The 17,572-nt window shown below is 38.6% G+C and overlaps 1 protein-coding gene across 1 annotated transcript; it reads right to left on the bottom strand.

Annotated features, from left to right (window-relative positions):
- Positions 1 to 617: 617 nt before the first annotated feature.
- On the bottom strand, positions 618 to 16,644 carry wasf3a (WASP family member 3a). The gene is made up of 9 exons (XM_022666385.2): positions 16,539 to 16,644; positions 14,044 to 14,243; positions 10,702 to 10,836; positions 9,655 to 9,808; positions 6,704 to 6,821; positions 6,394 to 6,575; positions 4,686 to 4,964; positions 4,235 to 4,557; positions 618 to 3,686 (listed from the first exon to the last, which is right to left on the bottom strand). The coding sequence occupies exons 2-9, from the start codon at positions 14,174 to 14,176 to the stop codon at positions 3,529 to 3,531; spliced, it is 1,482 nt and encodes a 493-aa protein (XP_022522106.2). The 5' UTR covers positions 14,177 to 14,243; positions 16,539 to 16,644; the 3' UTR covers positions 618 to 3,528.
- Between the last annotated feature and the right edge of the window lie 928 nt (positions 16,645 to 17,572).

The raw sequence follows: 17,572 nt of genomic DNA, 5'->3' as shown, positions 1-17,572 counted from the left end.
TTTTTTATCAATTAAAAAATTACAAAGATTATCCCAGCAATTAAGTACGATTGATCTGCAAAAAACTCTTTAATAGTCTGTGAACCTTTTAGAACTAAGAATCTTTTAATAGAGTCTGTTTTGTACCTCAAATAACCCTCTAATGTATTGTGATTAGTGAAACAAAGAGCTCTGATTGGTTCCAGGGTAGAACCTTTCAATAGGTGTTGATTGGTTCCTCAGCAGGTATTTATTAGTGACACAAAGGACCTCTAATAGATTTTGACTGATGACATAAATAACAGTGATCACAATGAACCATTTTACAAAGACTCCTTTAATAGATTTTAAATGGTGACACAAAAAATAAAATTGGTTCCAGAAAGAACCTTTGTATTTTTGATTGATACCAGTAATAATAGTGATTAGTTCCACTTCCAATCCTTTCAATGGATTTTGATTGGTCACACAAAGAACTATGACTGCTTTCTGACAAAAACCTTCAATGGACCTTAATAGATCTTAAAAAGAACTACAACTAGTTCCACAAAGAACACTATATTTTGATTAATTCTCCAAAGAACTCCATAATATATTGGGATTTAAACTGGTGACAATCATTAAATATAATTGTTTTCACAAGAAATTGATTGATTTATAATTAGTGACTCAAATACCAAATTGGGAAGACAAATGCAAACATATTAATTAGTTCAACTAAAGACCCTGTTTGATATATTTAAAAATGTTTTGATTGGTGACACAAATAACAATTTTAATTTACTTTCTAATAACTTTTATATCATTTGATTAACTCCCAAAGATCCCTCTAATGGATTTCATTTGGTGACACCAAAAACTACTATTGCTTCCAAAAGGAACACTTCAGTGGATTTTGATGGTCCATCAGGGGTACACCCATATCTGGGGTGCGTCTCCTGATAACGAATGATCTTAGCGATTTATGAATAATGTGACTTTAAGAACTTTTACTAAGATGTTTTTAATAACCTATAAATTATAAAATCTCTAAACCAATATTTTTTTTGTGAAAAGATGTTCACTGTTCTCCTTTATTATCAAGGGGGTGATAGTTACAAATTTAAAGGTACGTTTCTGTGCTTTCTGTTCAATTAATTCATATTTTTAATATTTTATATTTTGTTATGCTAGAAATCTATTTTAGTGTTAGTGCAGCCAGCAAGAAAGACACACCCTCTTCCTGTCACAGTGCACATCCTGTTCATTTCAGTGGAGAGAGCCCCTGAATGCCGCGGCGCATGCTGGGTTGTGTTGAACGCAGCCCCGCCCGCCTGCAAAAAAAGTTCAGCAAAGCTCAACTTTATTCAAATGAATCCGGCCGTCGCACTGCATCCAGCCAATCAGGGAACAGCAGGCTGCCACTTCACACAAATACGAGCCTCTCACAGACAGAATAGCTGCCTTTTAACCCTGAAGAAGAAGCTGAGGTTGATTAAAAATGTAAAATCTTAAACTTATGATTGACTACATCTGTTGCTTCATTTCAATTCAAAAACATTACTGATACGCCCCCACGGCGAGCCGAAAGATTCGGTGTTCTGTCGAGTTGTGCTACACTGTCAAAGCGTGCTACGATTTGTGTATATTTAAAGGGTAAAAATACAAAAGAAGCACAAATATTAAAGCATGTTTCCAGTAAGAAGTTCATGTACTATATTTGGAAAGCCTAAATCACTGTATCAGGGTAAAGTTATAATAGTAAGAGTTTATTATAAGCTGTTTTTGTATTTTTTTTAGATAATATATTTTTTATTATTATTATTAATTGCCATTACATTTTGACAGTCTAACGACTGTGAGTCCAGGTTGTTAAATGCACAAAAAATAAATCAATATCATAAAAGCACAGTTTCATAGATTAAAGTGGCTTTATTTAGGCAATCGCCCAACAGGAAAAACATGAGCACTTCTTTCATCCATTTAAAATAAAATTACCATCATTATTATCATCATTATTATTATCATCATTATTATCATCATTATTATTATCATCATAATCATCCACAGACCATGTCCACACAGTGTCATTATGTGGTACTTCAGTCTACAAATAAAGTATAAATAAATGAGGATTATAAAATTAGGGTTGTGCTTTTACTAAAAGAGGAAATTGGTCTTAGATAAAAGATGAGCTAAAACGTATTTGATTGATCTGCTAAAGCTGCTTCCGTTGTATTTCTATTAAAACTTACAGCTTATTCCTTACGATGATCCTCATCCCTGTTCTGTTCGCTGTATTTTAATTTCCTAAACACAGGTTCTTTCTGTAGGAACTTTAATATAAACACATATTTAAAAGAAAATTACAAAGAATCTTCAATTGCTTAATATAATATCAGATATTCATGAGGTGGAGTCCGAACCATAATACCTCATCTGTTAAACATGGTGGTGGGAGTGTTCTGAAACCTATAGTTAAATCTTTCCACAGCTCTTGCCCAAGATCCAAATTACACTACCTAGTGTGATAAAAATAGTGTTTCACCATCAGGAGTAAAGTGTGTGGTTTTATGAGGTATTTTTGTTACAGAATAATGTCCTGAAATACGCAGAATGAAAATATTGAAATAATCAAAGAATTGGTATAAAATGTAATCAATTAACTGAAAAAGTTAACATTAGGAACAGCCCTATTTACCATATCTCCAATGTTCAGTCTAAGAAATGCCTCCTACACGAAATCAACGATACTGAGGTCTGGACACTGGGGTGGTTCCATGATGGAGGGCAATGATGGAGGTCTACGTGGTATTGCACGGTGTTGTTGGGGTTCCCTTTTCTTTGTATCTTTAGATCAATTGTTTTGTTCCATTGAATTTCCCTTTTGATCCATTGAGTTGAGTTTCCCATTTTTTATACAAATGTATTATCTTCAGAGCTTTGATCTTCTAACAAGGATCTCTTAAACAAAGAACCATGAAAACGTGTTGGTTGAATAAAAAAACATTTTTGTACTATTAATTCAAGCGTTTGTGGAACATTTAAAGGTCTAAAGAACCTTCATTTGATGGAAAGCTTGCACCTCTCTATTAATAATATACAGCGGTTGGACAATGAAACTGAAACACCTGGTTTTAGAGCACAATAACCCGAACCATAATAATCCCTTTCAGACAGCTTCCTCTTACAGCGTCCACAGTTAATCCTGTTGGATGTGGTTGGTGCTTCTTGGTGGTATGATGGCTGACATTACCCTGGATACCGTGACTCTTGATGCATCACAAAGACTTGCTGTCTTGGTCACAGATGCTCCAGCAAGACGTGCACCAACAATTTGTCCTCTTTTGAACTCTGGTATGTCTCCCATAATGTTGTGTGCATTGCAATATTTAGAGCAGAACTGTGCTCTTACCCTGCTAATTGAACCTTCACACTCTGCTCTTACTGGTGCAATGTGCAATTAATGAAGATTGAACACCAGGCTGCTCCAATTTAGCCATGAAACCTAAAATCCCACACTAAAATGACAGGTGTTTCAGTTTCATTGTCCAACCCCTGTATCTGTGTTCAGTCTGACCACTCGTTTTCCTCCAGCTCTGAGTCTTCCTCCGAGTCGCTGTACTCTACAGCGATTCTCCTGGACAGTATGGTGGCCACGTCGTTTCCCACGCGCTCACGCTTAGCCTGCTGCTCCTGCTGCTCCTGTACCTTCTTCAGCTGGATACCTGAACAAAAAACACACAAAACACATGTAGAATTCATTAAAAAGAAAAAAGAAAATTATATTTTCAAGCTCATTAAATTACTAAGATCAGTATCAGTATCGCTGAGGTTTTTAATTTTTTAATCAGTTTTTATAAATGTTTAAATAATTTTAAAATACATTTCTCATCATTTTTAATTTTTTTATTATTTATTTATAATTTTGTATGTATATATTTTTTTTTGTAAATTTTTAAATATATATTTTAGAATTGTTATATTTTTTTAATCTTTTTTTATATTTGTTTATATATTTTTTTTTTATATTTGTTTTTATTTGTTTTCAATATTATTTTTTATCATTTAAAATCATTAAGTATTAATGTTTTCAGATTAGTGTTTTTTGATATTCAACACTAAGGAACCTGGATTGTATCAGTATTGGTCAGTACTCAGTATTAAGGTACTCAGAATCAATAAGTACTGGTTGATACTCATTAAGGTACTTGGACTAAAGCATTAGGGTACTTGGATCAGTATCACCCTGAGTATTAAGGTACTCAGCACTCACCCATGCGAATAGCTGACAGCAGGTCACTGCGGCCGTCTGTGATTGGTTGAGACTCGCATCTCCGCCCATCTCCCACTGGATGAGGTGGAATGGGAGGAGCTGGAGGGGGTGGAGGACCAGGTGGGGGCGGAGCCATAATCGGCCCAGGTGGCGGTACAGGTGGGAGGGGATAAGATAAAGCGGAATTGATTGGTCCAGGGTGTGACGTGGGAGGCGCCGGAACCATTAGGGGCGCGGCAAAAGCGGTCTGTGATGAAGGGATGATGGGTCCTGGAGGAGGTGGAGGGGGAGGAGGACCTGAACTAGCGTAGTACTCCATCATCCTAAGAGATAGAAAGAGAGGACAGCAGGTGAGGGGGCGGGGCTTAGTAAAAAGGTAAGATTCGTATTTAAATACTTTAAACACTAAATATTCTAAACTCTGCTGCAATTTCTTTCAGTTCCTCATTACCCGTAGTCTGCAGGTGGGAGGGTGATGTTGCCTTTGACTCCGCCCCCAGCATGTGGGTGTTGTGGAAGAGGTGGGTGTGTCCTTCCAAGAGTTCCGCCTCTGTAACCTGCAGGAGCGCCCACAGGTCCTCCAATGCTGTGGTACTCGTGCTCCATCCCGCCGCTGGGATTGGACGAGGCAGCTTCTCTAGATATAAAAGGGCGTGAGTGGGCATGGGTAGGCAGGGTGTGGGCGTGGCCTGCAGGAATAGGGAGGTCCGGGATGTCTGGATACAGTGGTCTGTTAAATACAGAAAAAATACAGGTAGTAAGCTTTAAAGATGTTGCAAAGTTTAAGAACACCCCTATTGATGTTTCTTCCATGTGGGTCAGCCAGACGTCTTCCTGTAGCAGTTTTTTCTCCAGTTTACAAGATTCTTTATTTGAAGGTGAAGGAAACAGTCCTCACCGCTCTCTGGCTTCATCTGTAATTTCTCTAAAGAAAAGAACTACTACTTTTAATAGTTACAGAGTTCTCTGTGTTTCTGTGTCTTTTTCTAGTTATTATAAAGAAAAGTGTGAATGTGCTGACTTTGGTGGATTGCTATTTTAACGGTGCAGCTACCTGGACGTGTTCAACAAACTCTTCTCAGCAGAGGAAACTGAGCTGCTGGTTGACGCTGTGAAGGAGCTCCAGCAGCTCATTTACGGGAACAGCAATGTTATTTTATTTACTATTCTGTTTATTGCTGATGTAAAAGTTGGGTTTGTGCTGCTCCTGTGTTTCCAAGATAGCGATGAACGTCTGACTGTTGGCGTCTGTCTAGGTTGTATTCAATCAGTGGAGCTCCTGTGTTTTCTGATACCAAGACAGCAATACACCTTTTCAGTAGCTCTGTGTTTTATGCACTGTTTTTCCTTTGTTTGGACACAAACAAATATTTATTGGCTCAACTTAACTCAGTCAAGTCATCATTTTGCTTTGACTCAGTCAAGTTGTAAATATATACAAAGTCAAAGCAAGATGATCACTTGAATCAATTACGTTTATTCAACTAACACAACAATGGTTTAATTAATTCAACAGTTTTTTTCACGTATTGTGGGAATTAAGTTTAAATAATTTAGTTTAACTCTATAGCTCCTGAGTAACACAGAATAAAGGTAACTTGCTCTTACAGTCTACAACACTGAGACCTGATCAACACATATATTACACTGATGCACAACTAGGATAAGGTAGCTTTGGCCAACAGACAACACAACAATGGTAAGTAAGGGAGAGGCCACACCCAATATGCAAATATATGGTGCCAAGAGCCTTATGGGAAAGCTGTATGATCCAACACTGATGAAAGAGCATTGACACGTGCGGTATACCAAAAATTGGTTGAAATCACATTTTTTTTGATTGGCTCAACAAATATTTTCAGGTTTTAGGTTGATTTATTGAGTTGTACTGGCCAGTAAGTTCACTCAACTTGATATGATTAGTTCTTCTGACAAAAACACAAAATCACTCTCTATCTATCTATCTATCTATCTATCTATCTATCTATCTATCTATCTATCTATCTATCTATCTATCTATCTATCTATCTGCATAGATATATTAGAAGCACTTTTGCTATTTAAATCTGACTGTTGATGGGGTATAACATAACAATAAGCAATCAGTGTTTAACAAAGAGCCCTGTTTGTGTTTGTGGTCTGTAGGTGTTTATATATACCTGCCATCAGGTGAGAGAGACCCCTCGGACGACGCCCCCCGCTGGAGGCTGTTGGGATGGCGGTGGTCTGGGCGGAGCTCCTTATCAAGCGCCATCATATTCCACTCCTGCCGACGGTTACGAGCTTTACGCACCTTCTTAACCTCACGCGATAAAGTCCCGTCCACACACCTCTTCTGCTCCTGAGAGAGAGAGAGAGAGTGAGAGAGAAAGAGACAGACAGACGGAGAGAGAGAGTATGACAGTGTGCTAAAGCAAACAGTTACACTTTTAGAAAGACAGTAACGGTGGATGGACTGAAGATTCTCACTCTCTGTCTTCTCTTCTCTTTTCTCTTGTCTTCCGTGTCCTGAAGCATCTTTTCTTTCCACAGATCAAAGAAGTAAGAGGGGTCTGTGTAGAACTTCATTCCATCTACATGATCATCCCTATTGCAAAGAGAGTGAACACAGAACTGTTTAAATACAACCCAAAATCTTTTGGGAATATTTTGTTATAGATACAGTTGGGATTATACTTGGATTTCTGCATAAATTGGTCATTTAATGTGTTCTGATCTTCATCTACGTCACAACAATAGACAAACACAGTCTGCTTAAACTAAAACCACAAAAATAAATTATATGTTTGCATGGTTTTATTGAACACAACATGTTAACATTCACAGTGAGGGGGAAAAGTATGTGAAGCCCTAAGCTAATGACTTTTGTAAGAGCTAATTCGAGGCAGGATGTGATGAGATGTGATTGGATGTGTTGGTTAAAGCTGCCCTGCTCTATAAAAACACAAACACACCAGTTTTGAGTTTGCTGTTCTTAAGAAGCATTTCTGCTTGATGTGAATCATGCCTCACACAAAAGATCAAGCTCTCAGAAGACCTACGTTCAAGAATTGTTGACTTGCATGAAGCTGGAAAGGGTTACATAAAAAGTATCTCTAAAAGCCTTGATGATCATGTGTCCACGGTCAGACAGACGCTCTACAAATGGAGAAAGTTCAGCACTGTTGCTGCTACTCTCCCTAGGCGTGGTAAAGTCCTGTAAAGGTGACTGTAAGAGCACAGCGATCAACACAGAATGATCAGGTGAGGTGAGGAAGAACCGTAAAGACTTACAGAAATCTCTGGCACATGCTAAAATTTTTGTTGACAAGTCTACAAAAAGAAAAACATTAAACAAGTATGGACTTCATGGGAGGACACCACAGAGGAAACCAGTGCTGTCCAAAAAGACATTGCTGCACGTTTGATGTTTGCAAAAGAGCAACTGAATGTTCCACAGCAGTGCTGGCTAAATATACTGTGGACAGATGAAATCAAAATAGAGTTGTTTGGAAGGAAAACACACAACGCTATGTGTGAAGAAAAAAAAGGTACAGCAAACCATCATCAAAACCTCATCCCAACTGTGAAACATGGTGGAGGGGGCATCATGGTTGGGGCTGCTTTGCTTTGCTGCCTCAGGGTCTGGATGGATTGTCGTCATCAACGAAAAAAATTAATTCCCAAGTTTACCAAGACATTTAGCAGGAAAACTTAAGATCATCTGTCCTCCAACTGAAGCTCAACAGAGGACGGATGATGCAACAGAACAACGACCCAAAACATAGAAGTAAATCAACAACCGAACGACTTCAACAGAAGAAAATAAATAAATACTCCTTCTGGAGAGTCCTGACCTCCTGAACCCAACTGAGATGCTGTGGCATCATGACCTCAAGAGAGAGATTCACACCAGATATCCCATAATATTATAGCTGAACTGAAACAGTTTAGTGAAGAGGAATGATCCAGAATTCCTCCTGACCGTTCTGCAGGTCTGATCTGCAGCTACAGGAAACCATTGGTTGAGGTTTTTGCTGCCAAAGGAGAATCAACCAGTTATATAACCAGTTCAATAAAACCATGCAAACATATCATTTTTGTGTTGTATTGGTTGACGTAGATGAAGATCAGAACACATTTAATGACCAATTCATGCAGAAATCTATTTTTTCTTGCAACTGTATATACAGTACTGTTATATTTATAATAATTTCTCATGACTCTTCTGCATTAACACTTGATCACCAATTTAGAGAAATTCTAAATATACTTTACACCAGGGGTGTCAAACTCATTTTGGCAGAGGGCCACATTGGCATATTGGCTGTCCTCCGAGGGCCAGATGTAACTTATAAATGTAATAAAATGTAACCAAATGTAATATATGTAAATGAATGTAATTACTCCTTAATGTTAAATAACTCTCAATATATTATTTATTCAATCAAATATTACAGTTGCATGGAAAAAATGTTTGCTTGTTGCTCTATTAACATAAATCCTTTTAATTTGTCATGTCATGAAATCCAAAAACTCCATCAATCAAGAACCAAACTATTCAAGTGAATAGAAATGACATCAAGTTATATTAACTTTGAAATTATTAACTGAAATAAGGCTTAATAAATATAAAATCAAATTGTGAGCTGTTAAGAACATAGCATTTCCTCAGATTTAGCAGTTCCTCATCCAACCACTAGTGGGAGCTGCAGCAGCAGCACAAGCCCGCAGTCTTTACTGAGTCAGAGCTACAGCCCAGCCACGGGCTACAGGGCTCAGCTCAGCCAGTCTGGAGCGTTTTTAAAATTTTTAAGTTCTTCTGTGTATGAAATAAAGATTTTTGTAACCGAATAATACAGCTCTCTACAGTTCATCTTTCAGCCCAATCACCTAACAGCAGCCGTTTAGAGCATGAGTCACTGCTGGGATTACATTATAAACAGCGTTTATTTTGGTCAGTAACACTCTTCGTAACACAAAAGGCATACCGGTCTTTCGCCTTGAAGCACAGCCGTCCGTCTGCATCAACTTCTCTTTTTCTGGACATTATGGGATAAACATTTATATGTCTCAATTCCACCCGCGAAGTTACACCTTCCCTCCGGCAGGGTTTCCACATCAATGACTACACTGCCGTGTAGTGGCAGTAAGCCGTAACTTTGCGGGTAATACAATCGACAAGCATTGTGGGAAATGTATTTTTTGGTCAAAGAACGCTTCTGACTTATTTATTATAGACACTAAGATCTTACAAGCTCTCGCGGGCCACATAAAAAGACGTGGCGGGCCACATTTGGCCCGCGGGCCTTGTGTTTGACACATGTGCTTTACACTGTCAGAGATGTGCTACTGACTGAACCTCACCGGACACCAGTAAAATGGGAAGTTCCTGAAGGTGGTGCAGAAGGAAGGTGGTGTTAAAGGTGGTGCTGACTGACCTGTACGCTGAGAGGACGCTGAGTGGAGGCGGTTTCTCGCTGCTGTTGTAAATCTCAGTAATGGGGTTTGGAGTGCTGCTCTTAGACACCACCTGCTGGTCCTGAACAGTAGAGCTCCTGAAGGCTTTACGCATGTTGATGTCCTGAAGAGAGACTATAGAATGAGAAAGAAAGAGATGGAGATAGAGAGAGAGAGAGTGGTTAGGGAAGCCCTCCTTCACTGTAATCTGTTGTACCCATATTGCTCTGTAATTAATCTACAGTTACAGTAGATACAGAATCACCAGCACTGTAATCTGTTGTACCCGTACTGCTCTGTAATTAATCTACAGTTACAGTAGATACAGAATCACCAGCACTGTAATCTGTTGTACCCATACTGCTCTGTAATTAATCTACAGTTACAGTAGATACAGAATCACCAGCACTGTAATCTGTTGTACCCGTACTGCTCTGTAATTAATCTACAGTTACAGTAGATACAGAATCACCAGCACTGTAATCTGTTGTACTTGTACTGCTCTGTAATTAATCTACAGTTACAGTAGATACAGAATCACCAGCACTGTAATCTGTTGTACCCATACTGCTCTGTAATTAATCTACAGTTACAGTAGATACAGAATCACCAGCACTGTAATCTGTTGTACCCGTACTGCTCTGTAATTAATCTACAGTTACAGTAGATACAGAATCACCAGCACCGTAATCTGTTGTACCCGTACTGCTCTGTAATTAATCTACAGTTACAGTAGATACAGAATCACCAGCAGTGTAATCTGTTGTACCCGTACTGCTCTGTAATTAATCTACAGTTACAGTAGATACAGAATCACCAGCACTGTAATCTGTTGTACTTGTACTGCTCTGTAATTAATCTACAGTTACAGTAGATACAGAATCACCAGCACTGTAATCTGTTGTACCCGTACTGCTCTGTAATTAATCTACAGTTACAGTAGATACAGAATCACCAGCACTGTAATCTGTTGTACCCATACTGCTCTATCCACACTATTAACACTGGACTGAATGGTTGTAACTGACCTTCCTCCACGCTGGAGTCCAGCTGCGTGACCTTCACAGCCAGCCGGTCCACGCGGTCCTGCAGAGAGTTCGCTCGCAAGTAAAATGTGTTAGCTTCATTAAACAGCTCACCAAACACATCCTCAGCATGCTTACCTGAGAGAGAGAGAGAGAGAGAGAGAGAGAGAGAGAGAGAGAGAGAAAGAAAGAGAGAGTTGTATTTTCATGATTAAAACAAAAGGCAGCATTAAATATGTGATGTAGTATAAAGACTATACTGTTGTATATGGAGTATAGATTAATATAGGGTAGTATAAGGTAGTATAGGTAAGTACAGGGTACTATAGGGAACATGAAGTAAAATAGAGTACTATAGATAGTATAGAGCAGTATAGGGTAGTACAGATAAGGGTAGTAAATGGAGTAGTGTGTAGTAGACGAAATATATGGGGAGTATAGTATAATATATACAGAGTTTATGGGAGTATAATATAGTATATGGTAAAGTAGCAGAGTATATGGTAGTAGAGGTAGTTTGAGTAAGTATAGGGTAAAATAGGGTTGTATATGGTAGAACAGCAGAGCTTATGTTAGTATAGAGTAGTATATGGTGACATGTGAGAGTATATGGTAGGAGAGGGGAGTATATGTTAGAAAAGGGGAGTATAGGGTAGAATAGGTGATTTTATGGTAGTAATAGAATAGTTAGTAGTATAGGGTAGAATAGTTAGTATAGGGTCAACGTATATAGTAGCAGATGGACAATAGAGTAGTATAAAGTTGTATACGGTAGGAAAGGTGGGTATATGGTTGTAGATAGAGTAAAGGTTGGTATAGGGGAGTATATGGTAATATAGAGCTGTATATGGCAGAATATGGACATATAGAGTACCGTATTTTTCGGACTATAAGGCGCACCGTATTATAAGACGCACTATCAAAGAACGCCTATTTTCTGCTATTTTTCCATACGTAGGGCGCATCGCATTATAAGGCGCGTTAAGTGACACTAGAAAGGGTGCCTATATCAAAGTGAACAGGGGTGGCGCCATGTTTCCCTTCCCCCACCGGGGGTGGTCGCTTGCCGGTGGAGCGTCTCAGTATACAAATCTAGCTCTTTCAAAGTCAAACGAGTGCTGGATATTAATCTACACAGATTCCTCTCCTGAAAACTGTTTATTTGGGTGAGTAACGTGCTTCAGTTTATTTACAGTAAGCTTAGATTTCCAGATGTCCACTAAGGCTTGCTGCACCAGCGTTAGCATGGCTATCCGCTAGCACGCTAGCTAGTCACCTAAACTAGTAAAGTTAACCCAAACTTAAACGACAGCGTTACACTGAGTAATCCTGCGTGTTCTGGTAAGACAGTGAGATATTAGCTAGCGATTCGTCCCCCGTAGCTTGTTTTAACACGGTAAACAAGCAGATTACAGGCTGATAAAACTCACCTCTGAGAGAGTTAGCGCTTAGCATCTAGCTAATGCTAGCCAGGCAAAGCAGCACAGACTTACAGGCCGATAACTCACCTCTGAACGGTGAACGCTTAGCGATTAGCATCTAACTCTAATAATACTGCTCCAGCAGTATTAAAAGTGCTAAATTTAGAAAATACTGAGTGAAAAAGCTAGCTAGCTAAGCGGTTAGCATCTAGCTATTGCTGCTCCAGCCTCGGAGCGGCACGGCTCTGCACGGAGTGTGTGTTTACTGCTCCTTACACCTGACGGGTAAAATTTAGATAATACTGATCTCTGAACAGTGAATAAGCTAGCTAATGCTATTTGCTGCTCCAGCCTCGGAGCTGCACGGCTCTGGACTCTGTATAGCACTGAAACTCTGTATAACGCTGCACGGAGTGTGTGTTTACTGCTCCTTACACCTGACGGGTAAAATTTAGATAATACTGATCTCAGTGAATAAGCTAGCTAGCTTAGCGGTTAGCATCTAGCTAATGCTATTGCTGCTCAGCCTCGGAGCTGCACGGCTCTGGACTCTGTATAGCACTGAAACTCTCTATAACGCTGCACGGAGTGTGTGTATACTGCTCCTTACAACCTGACGAGTAAAATCCATACAAAAGGCGCACCGTATTATAAGACGCACTGTCAATTTTTGTGAAAATTAAAAGTTTTTAAGTGCGCCTTATAGTCCGAAAAATACGGTAGTATATGGTAGAATAGAGGACATAACAGGTAGTATACCCTATATGTGGAGTATAGGGTAGTATGAAGGTATAAAGTATTGTATAGAGAGTATATGGTAGAATAGAGAGCATATAGGATAGTATAGAGTAGTATATGGTAGAATAGGGATGTATAGGGAAGTATAGAGCAGTATATGGTAGAATAGGGATGTATAGGGAAGTATAGAATTTTATATGGTAGAATAGGGACATATAGGGCAGTATTGAGCAGTATATGGTAGAATAGGGAAGTATATGGTAGTATAGAGTAGTATATGGAAGAATATGGGATATATGGAAGTAGACAGAGTATAGGGCATTATAGTTTAGCATAGGGACTATGGAATAGCATATGGTTTAAGTGTAACAGTGGTTAATTGTTGAATATACAGTATATGTCAAGAAATAAAAATGAAAGTAATGAAACATATATGAAATCAGTGGATGTGTTGGAGGTGCTTATAGTTTAATATGTCACAGTTTATTTATAAAATTCCATTTTCATCACTATTTCATCTGGAATTTTATATTCTGGCATTTTCATCTCATCCTAACATAAATATATTTTTTTGAGTTTTGGTAATTTCCTTTATATTTTAGCCTGTTTCCATTTAGATTAAAAAAATACTGAAACCGTTGGTGGAATGCTTTTGTTCTTTCATTTCTTCTTTTATTATTTCTTTCCTGTCTCTCTGTCTGTCTGTCTCTCTCTCTCTCTCTCTCTCTGCTTGACACACACTAATCTCTGTGTAAGCTGTAATCCTCTGTGACTTCATATAAACCCAGAACACATCAGCTGATGCATGGAGGAGAACACACACACACACACACACACACACACACACACACATATATATATATATATATTTTTTTTTATATATACAGTATACATATATATACAAATGTCTGGGGCAGATGTCTGATTTTTTTCTCTGTCTCTGACCTCAACTGCATAGTACTACAGAGTATTAATCTTCTTCACTTTCACACACACACACTCACACACACACACACACCTGTCCTCCTCTGATTGTCATCTGTCCAATGGGATTAGGATTTGAAACACAATGGTTGTAGTAAAATGCATGAATGATCGCTGTGAATGAATGGCACCTGTTTCACTACGTTTCACACACACACACACACACACACATACACACACACACAAAGAGACAAGGTCTTACTGAGGCTGCTGAGCTGGCGGATGATGGCGGAGAGTGTGTTGTTGGTCACACACTCCAGTTCACTGCCGATGCCCTCAGGTAGAGCCCCTCTGCTCAGGTGACGGGGCTCAATGTTCCTCTTCACTAGCGGCATGGCTCCACCTCACACACACACACACACACACACACACACTCACACTCACATGTGTGTATCTGTGCACCTGTAAAAAAACACACACATACATTCATTTTTAAATAATAACATGAATTCTATACAAAGAAAAAGATATAAGACCTGTTATTAGAGATGCTGATGATCCCGCATTCTCCACCAATTTCAGAACTTTAGTTTGAACAAAACAACATGAATAATACAAAACGATGCTGCCAACCACAGTTAAGGTTCTCTGTCTGAATCAGGTCAACCATGTTCTGTTTTTTTTCTTTAGTGTAAAAACACTTTTTAGGCACGTTTGGACCAGTTACAGGAAGTTAAGTCAGGTTGTCATCCCATTAACAATAAACAATAGAAGAAGAAAAAGAAGAGGTGTTGTGCTGAAATCCATCTACTGTAACTAGGTTTGTCAACCATCATGTAAAATAAGGAAACGTCCCCTATTTGGGCAGTAAAATATGCATTCCGTATTAAAATGGGGGGTGCACTATCCTTTCAGCATTGTAATAGGGTAGTATCTCCAGAGTAGACACTGTATTTGTAATATCAATCTGTGTAATTAATGATGTAATTACAGTAAAATATTACAGTAAAATCAATCACTGTTTCACTGTAATAATCACCCTGCTGAATACTGTGTATCAGACTCCTCGAGCCTGTCGTGTCATCACTCTTCAGAAGAGTGCGCAAAGCTTATAACCTCTCAGGATTAAGTTATTAGACACACACACACACACACACACACACACTTTTGGATTACAGTTGCCCACACAATCATGTTCACTCTCACCTCAGAGCTGATAGGGATGAATTATGCAGCACTCAGTACATACTGTACCTTCAGCTGGATCTCCGGCAACGCCACCTTTAAATTAAGTTTTAGGATAAGTGGATTGACGACTGTTTCAATAGGCAGGACAGGGGAACAGATTGCAGAATTAATTCAGTGGAAACACATGAATTTATAGAGATATATTTAAGCAACAGCTGGAATTTATGGAATTCATTTTCACAGATTTTTAAAAAATAAATAATTATACCAATGAAGTGTGGAGACTTTGAGTTTATTAATAGTGTAAAAATAGCTATTTATTTGCATGGGTAACTCTATGCCCCTATCACTAGCACTGTAAACCTGTTGGGAGTATCAGCTAAAAGCACAGTATTTGGAAATGCTGGGGAAGAATGGAGGTGGGCCATTCGATATGTTAATCTACGTGTTTGGAGACAGATTTAGACAAATATAACCTGAAACCCTTCATCACTTGGTATCATCAGCGTCTTTTTAAGGAATGGCAGCATTATAAAGTGGCAAATGCTGCTTTACTGTCCCAACTTTGTTTGGAATGTGAAGCAGGGATGTTTATATACCACATAAAAGCAAATACAGTAAAATAATTGTAAAGAATACTATAGTAACCAAGTATATTTAATATACAGCTCTGGGGAAAAAATAAGAATAAACTGCTTGGATTTTTACACCAGGAGTAAAGCAGCATAAAGTTATCCAAAAGCAGTGTGTAAGACTGGTGGAGGAGAACATGATGCCAAGATGCATGAAAAAAACTGTGATTAAAAACCAACCAGGGTTATTCACCAAATATTGATTTCTGAACTCTTAAAACTTTATGAATATGAACTTGTTTTCTTTGCATTATTTGAGGTCTGAAAGCTCTGCATCTTGTTTTGTTATTTCAGCCATTTCTCATTTTCTGCAAATAAATGCTCTAAATGACTTAAATATTTTTATTTGGAATTTGGGAGAAATGTTGTCTGTAGTTTATAGAATAAAACAACAATGTTCATTTTACAGAAACATAAACCTATAAATAGCAAAATCAGAGAAACTGATTCAGAAACTAAAGTGTTTTTTTTTTTTTTGGGGGGGGGGGGTCTTTTTTGGTTTAAAACGTTGTTCCCAAAATTAACACTGCCGATGGAAAGCTCCTAGATCTCCCTCTGCTTTATTAATAAGAGTTTTGATTTAGATACTAATTTCTCTTATACACCCGTGCACGCGCTTTAACCATAACCCTAACGTGCACGCGCGCCCGCTGACCTCCCCCTGGTCCCTTAAGGGCTTAAGCCTTTTTTTCCTACAGCGCAGCGAGAACGCGCACAGCACGCAAACACGGCGCCGACCAATATCTAAACATCTACAGACGCTCGCGCTCGTTCGGTAAAGACCCAATCACATCAATCGATAAGATCCACTCACAGATCACCCCCCCTGGCGCGCGCAGACACGCCGTTATAACTGTAAACCCGCGCGTAATGCTCTTCAACCAATCCACTCTTTATTATTATTATAATAATAATAATTATTATTAAGAATACTCACGCGCAGCGAAGATGCTCCGCTGTCCACCATCCGCGCGCTCTTCCCCCGTATAAACTCCACCGGTTTTACGCGCACACCGACCAGGGACAACCCGCTGCCATTCTGCTCCGATGACACAGGGGGGCGGGGCTTGTTTGACATCCTGATTGGCAGTCAAACAATCCAATCAGGTCTCAGGAGCAACGATTTCTTCCACAGATTAAACCCAGGCGGCCAATCAAAGCGGAGCTGAGGAGTTCGGCCAGGTGAGCACAGAGAAACAGGTGTGTGGGGGCGTTACCTTTACGAACATACTCGTAAACATACTTATTAAATATATCAGTTTCTGTATAGGTATAGTTTAGGTTTATGTTTGAGTAAAATGAACATTGTTGTTTTGTTGTAAAAACTACAAACATTTCTCCCAAATTCCAAATATAAAAATTGTCATTTAGAGCATTTATTTACAGAAAATGAGAAATGACTGAAATAACAAAAAAAAAGATGCAGAGCTTTCAGACCTCAAATAAAGCAAAGAAAACAAGTTCATATTCATAAAGTTTTAAGTTCAGAAATCAATATTTGGTGGAATAATCCTGTTTTTTATTCACAGTTTTCATGAATCTTGGCATCATGTTCTCCTCCACCAGTCTTACACACTGCTTTTGGATAACTTTATGCTGCTTTACTCCTGGTGCAGAAATTCAAGCAGTTCAGTTTGTTGGTTTGATGGTTTGTGATCATCCATCTTCCTCTTGATTATATTCCAGAGGTTTTCAATTTGGTAAAATCTAAGAAACTTATCAAGTGCTTTCTCGTTTTTTTTTTTCAGAGCTGTATATACAGTAGCAGTCAAAAGTTTGAACACACTCTACTTCATAAAGCTGACTGAGAAAATCCAGCAGAGATGTTCAAAACTGTCTCTATCTAAGCAAAAGGAGCTACTTTGAAGAATGTAAAATATAAAACATATTCTGGTTTGTTAAACACTAAATAATTCCATGTAATCCATTACATTTCCTAACATATACATTTTCTATACAACTCAACATCAT

The sequence above is a fragment of the Astyanax mexicanus genome, chromosome 1 (assembly GCF_023375975.1).
Source record: "Astyanax mexicanus isolate ESR-SI-001 chromosome 1, AstMex3_surface, whole genome shotgun sequence".
In the NCBI taxonomy this organism is placed as follows: domain Eukaryota; kingdom Metazoa; phylum Chordata; class Actinopteri; order Characiformes; family Acestrorhamphidae; genus Astyanax; species Astyanax mexicanus.
Note: the sequence above shows the minus strand (reverse complement) of the source record. Positions and strands in the feature narration are given on the sequence as shown.

Bases quoted from the DNA above. Each gene is read 5' to 3' on its own strand.
- wasf3a (XM_022666385.2), bottom strand. From the start codon at position 14,176: ATGCCGCTAGTGAAGAGGAACATTGAGCCCCGTCACCTGAGCAGAGGG. The intron at 6,822-9,654 runs GTCAGTCAGCAC...TCTTTGCAATAG, and splicing joins AGCGTCCTCTCAGCGTACAG to GGATGATCATGTAGATGGAA. The intron at 4,965-6,393 runs GTATATATAAAC...TGTATTTAACAG, and splicing joins TCTCTCTCACCTGATGGCAG to ACCACTGTATCCAGACATCC.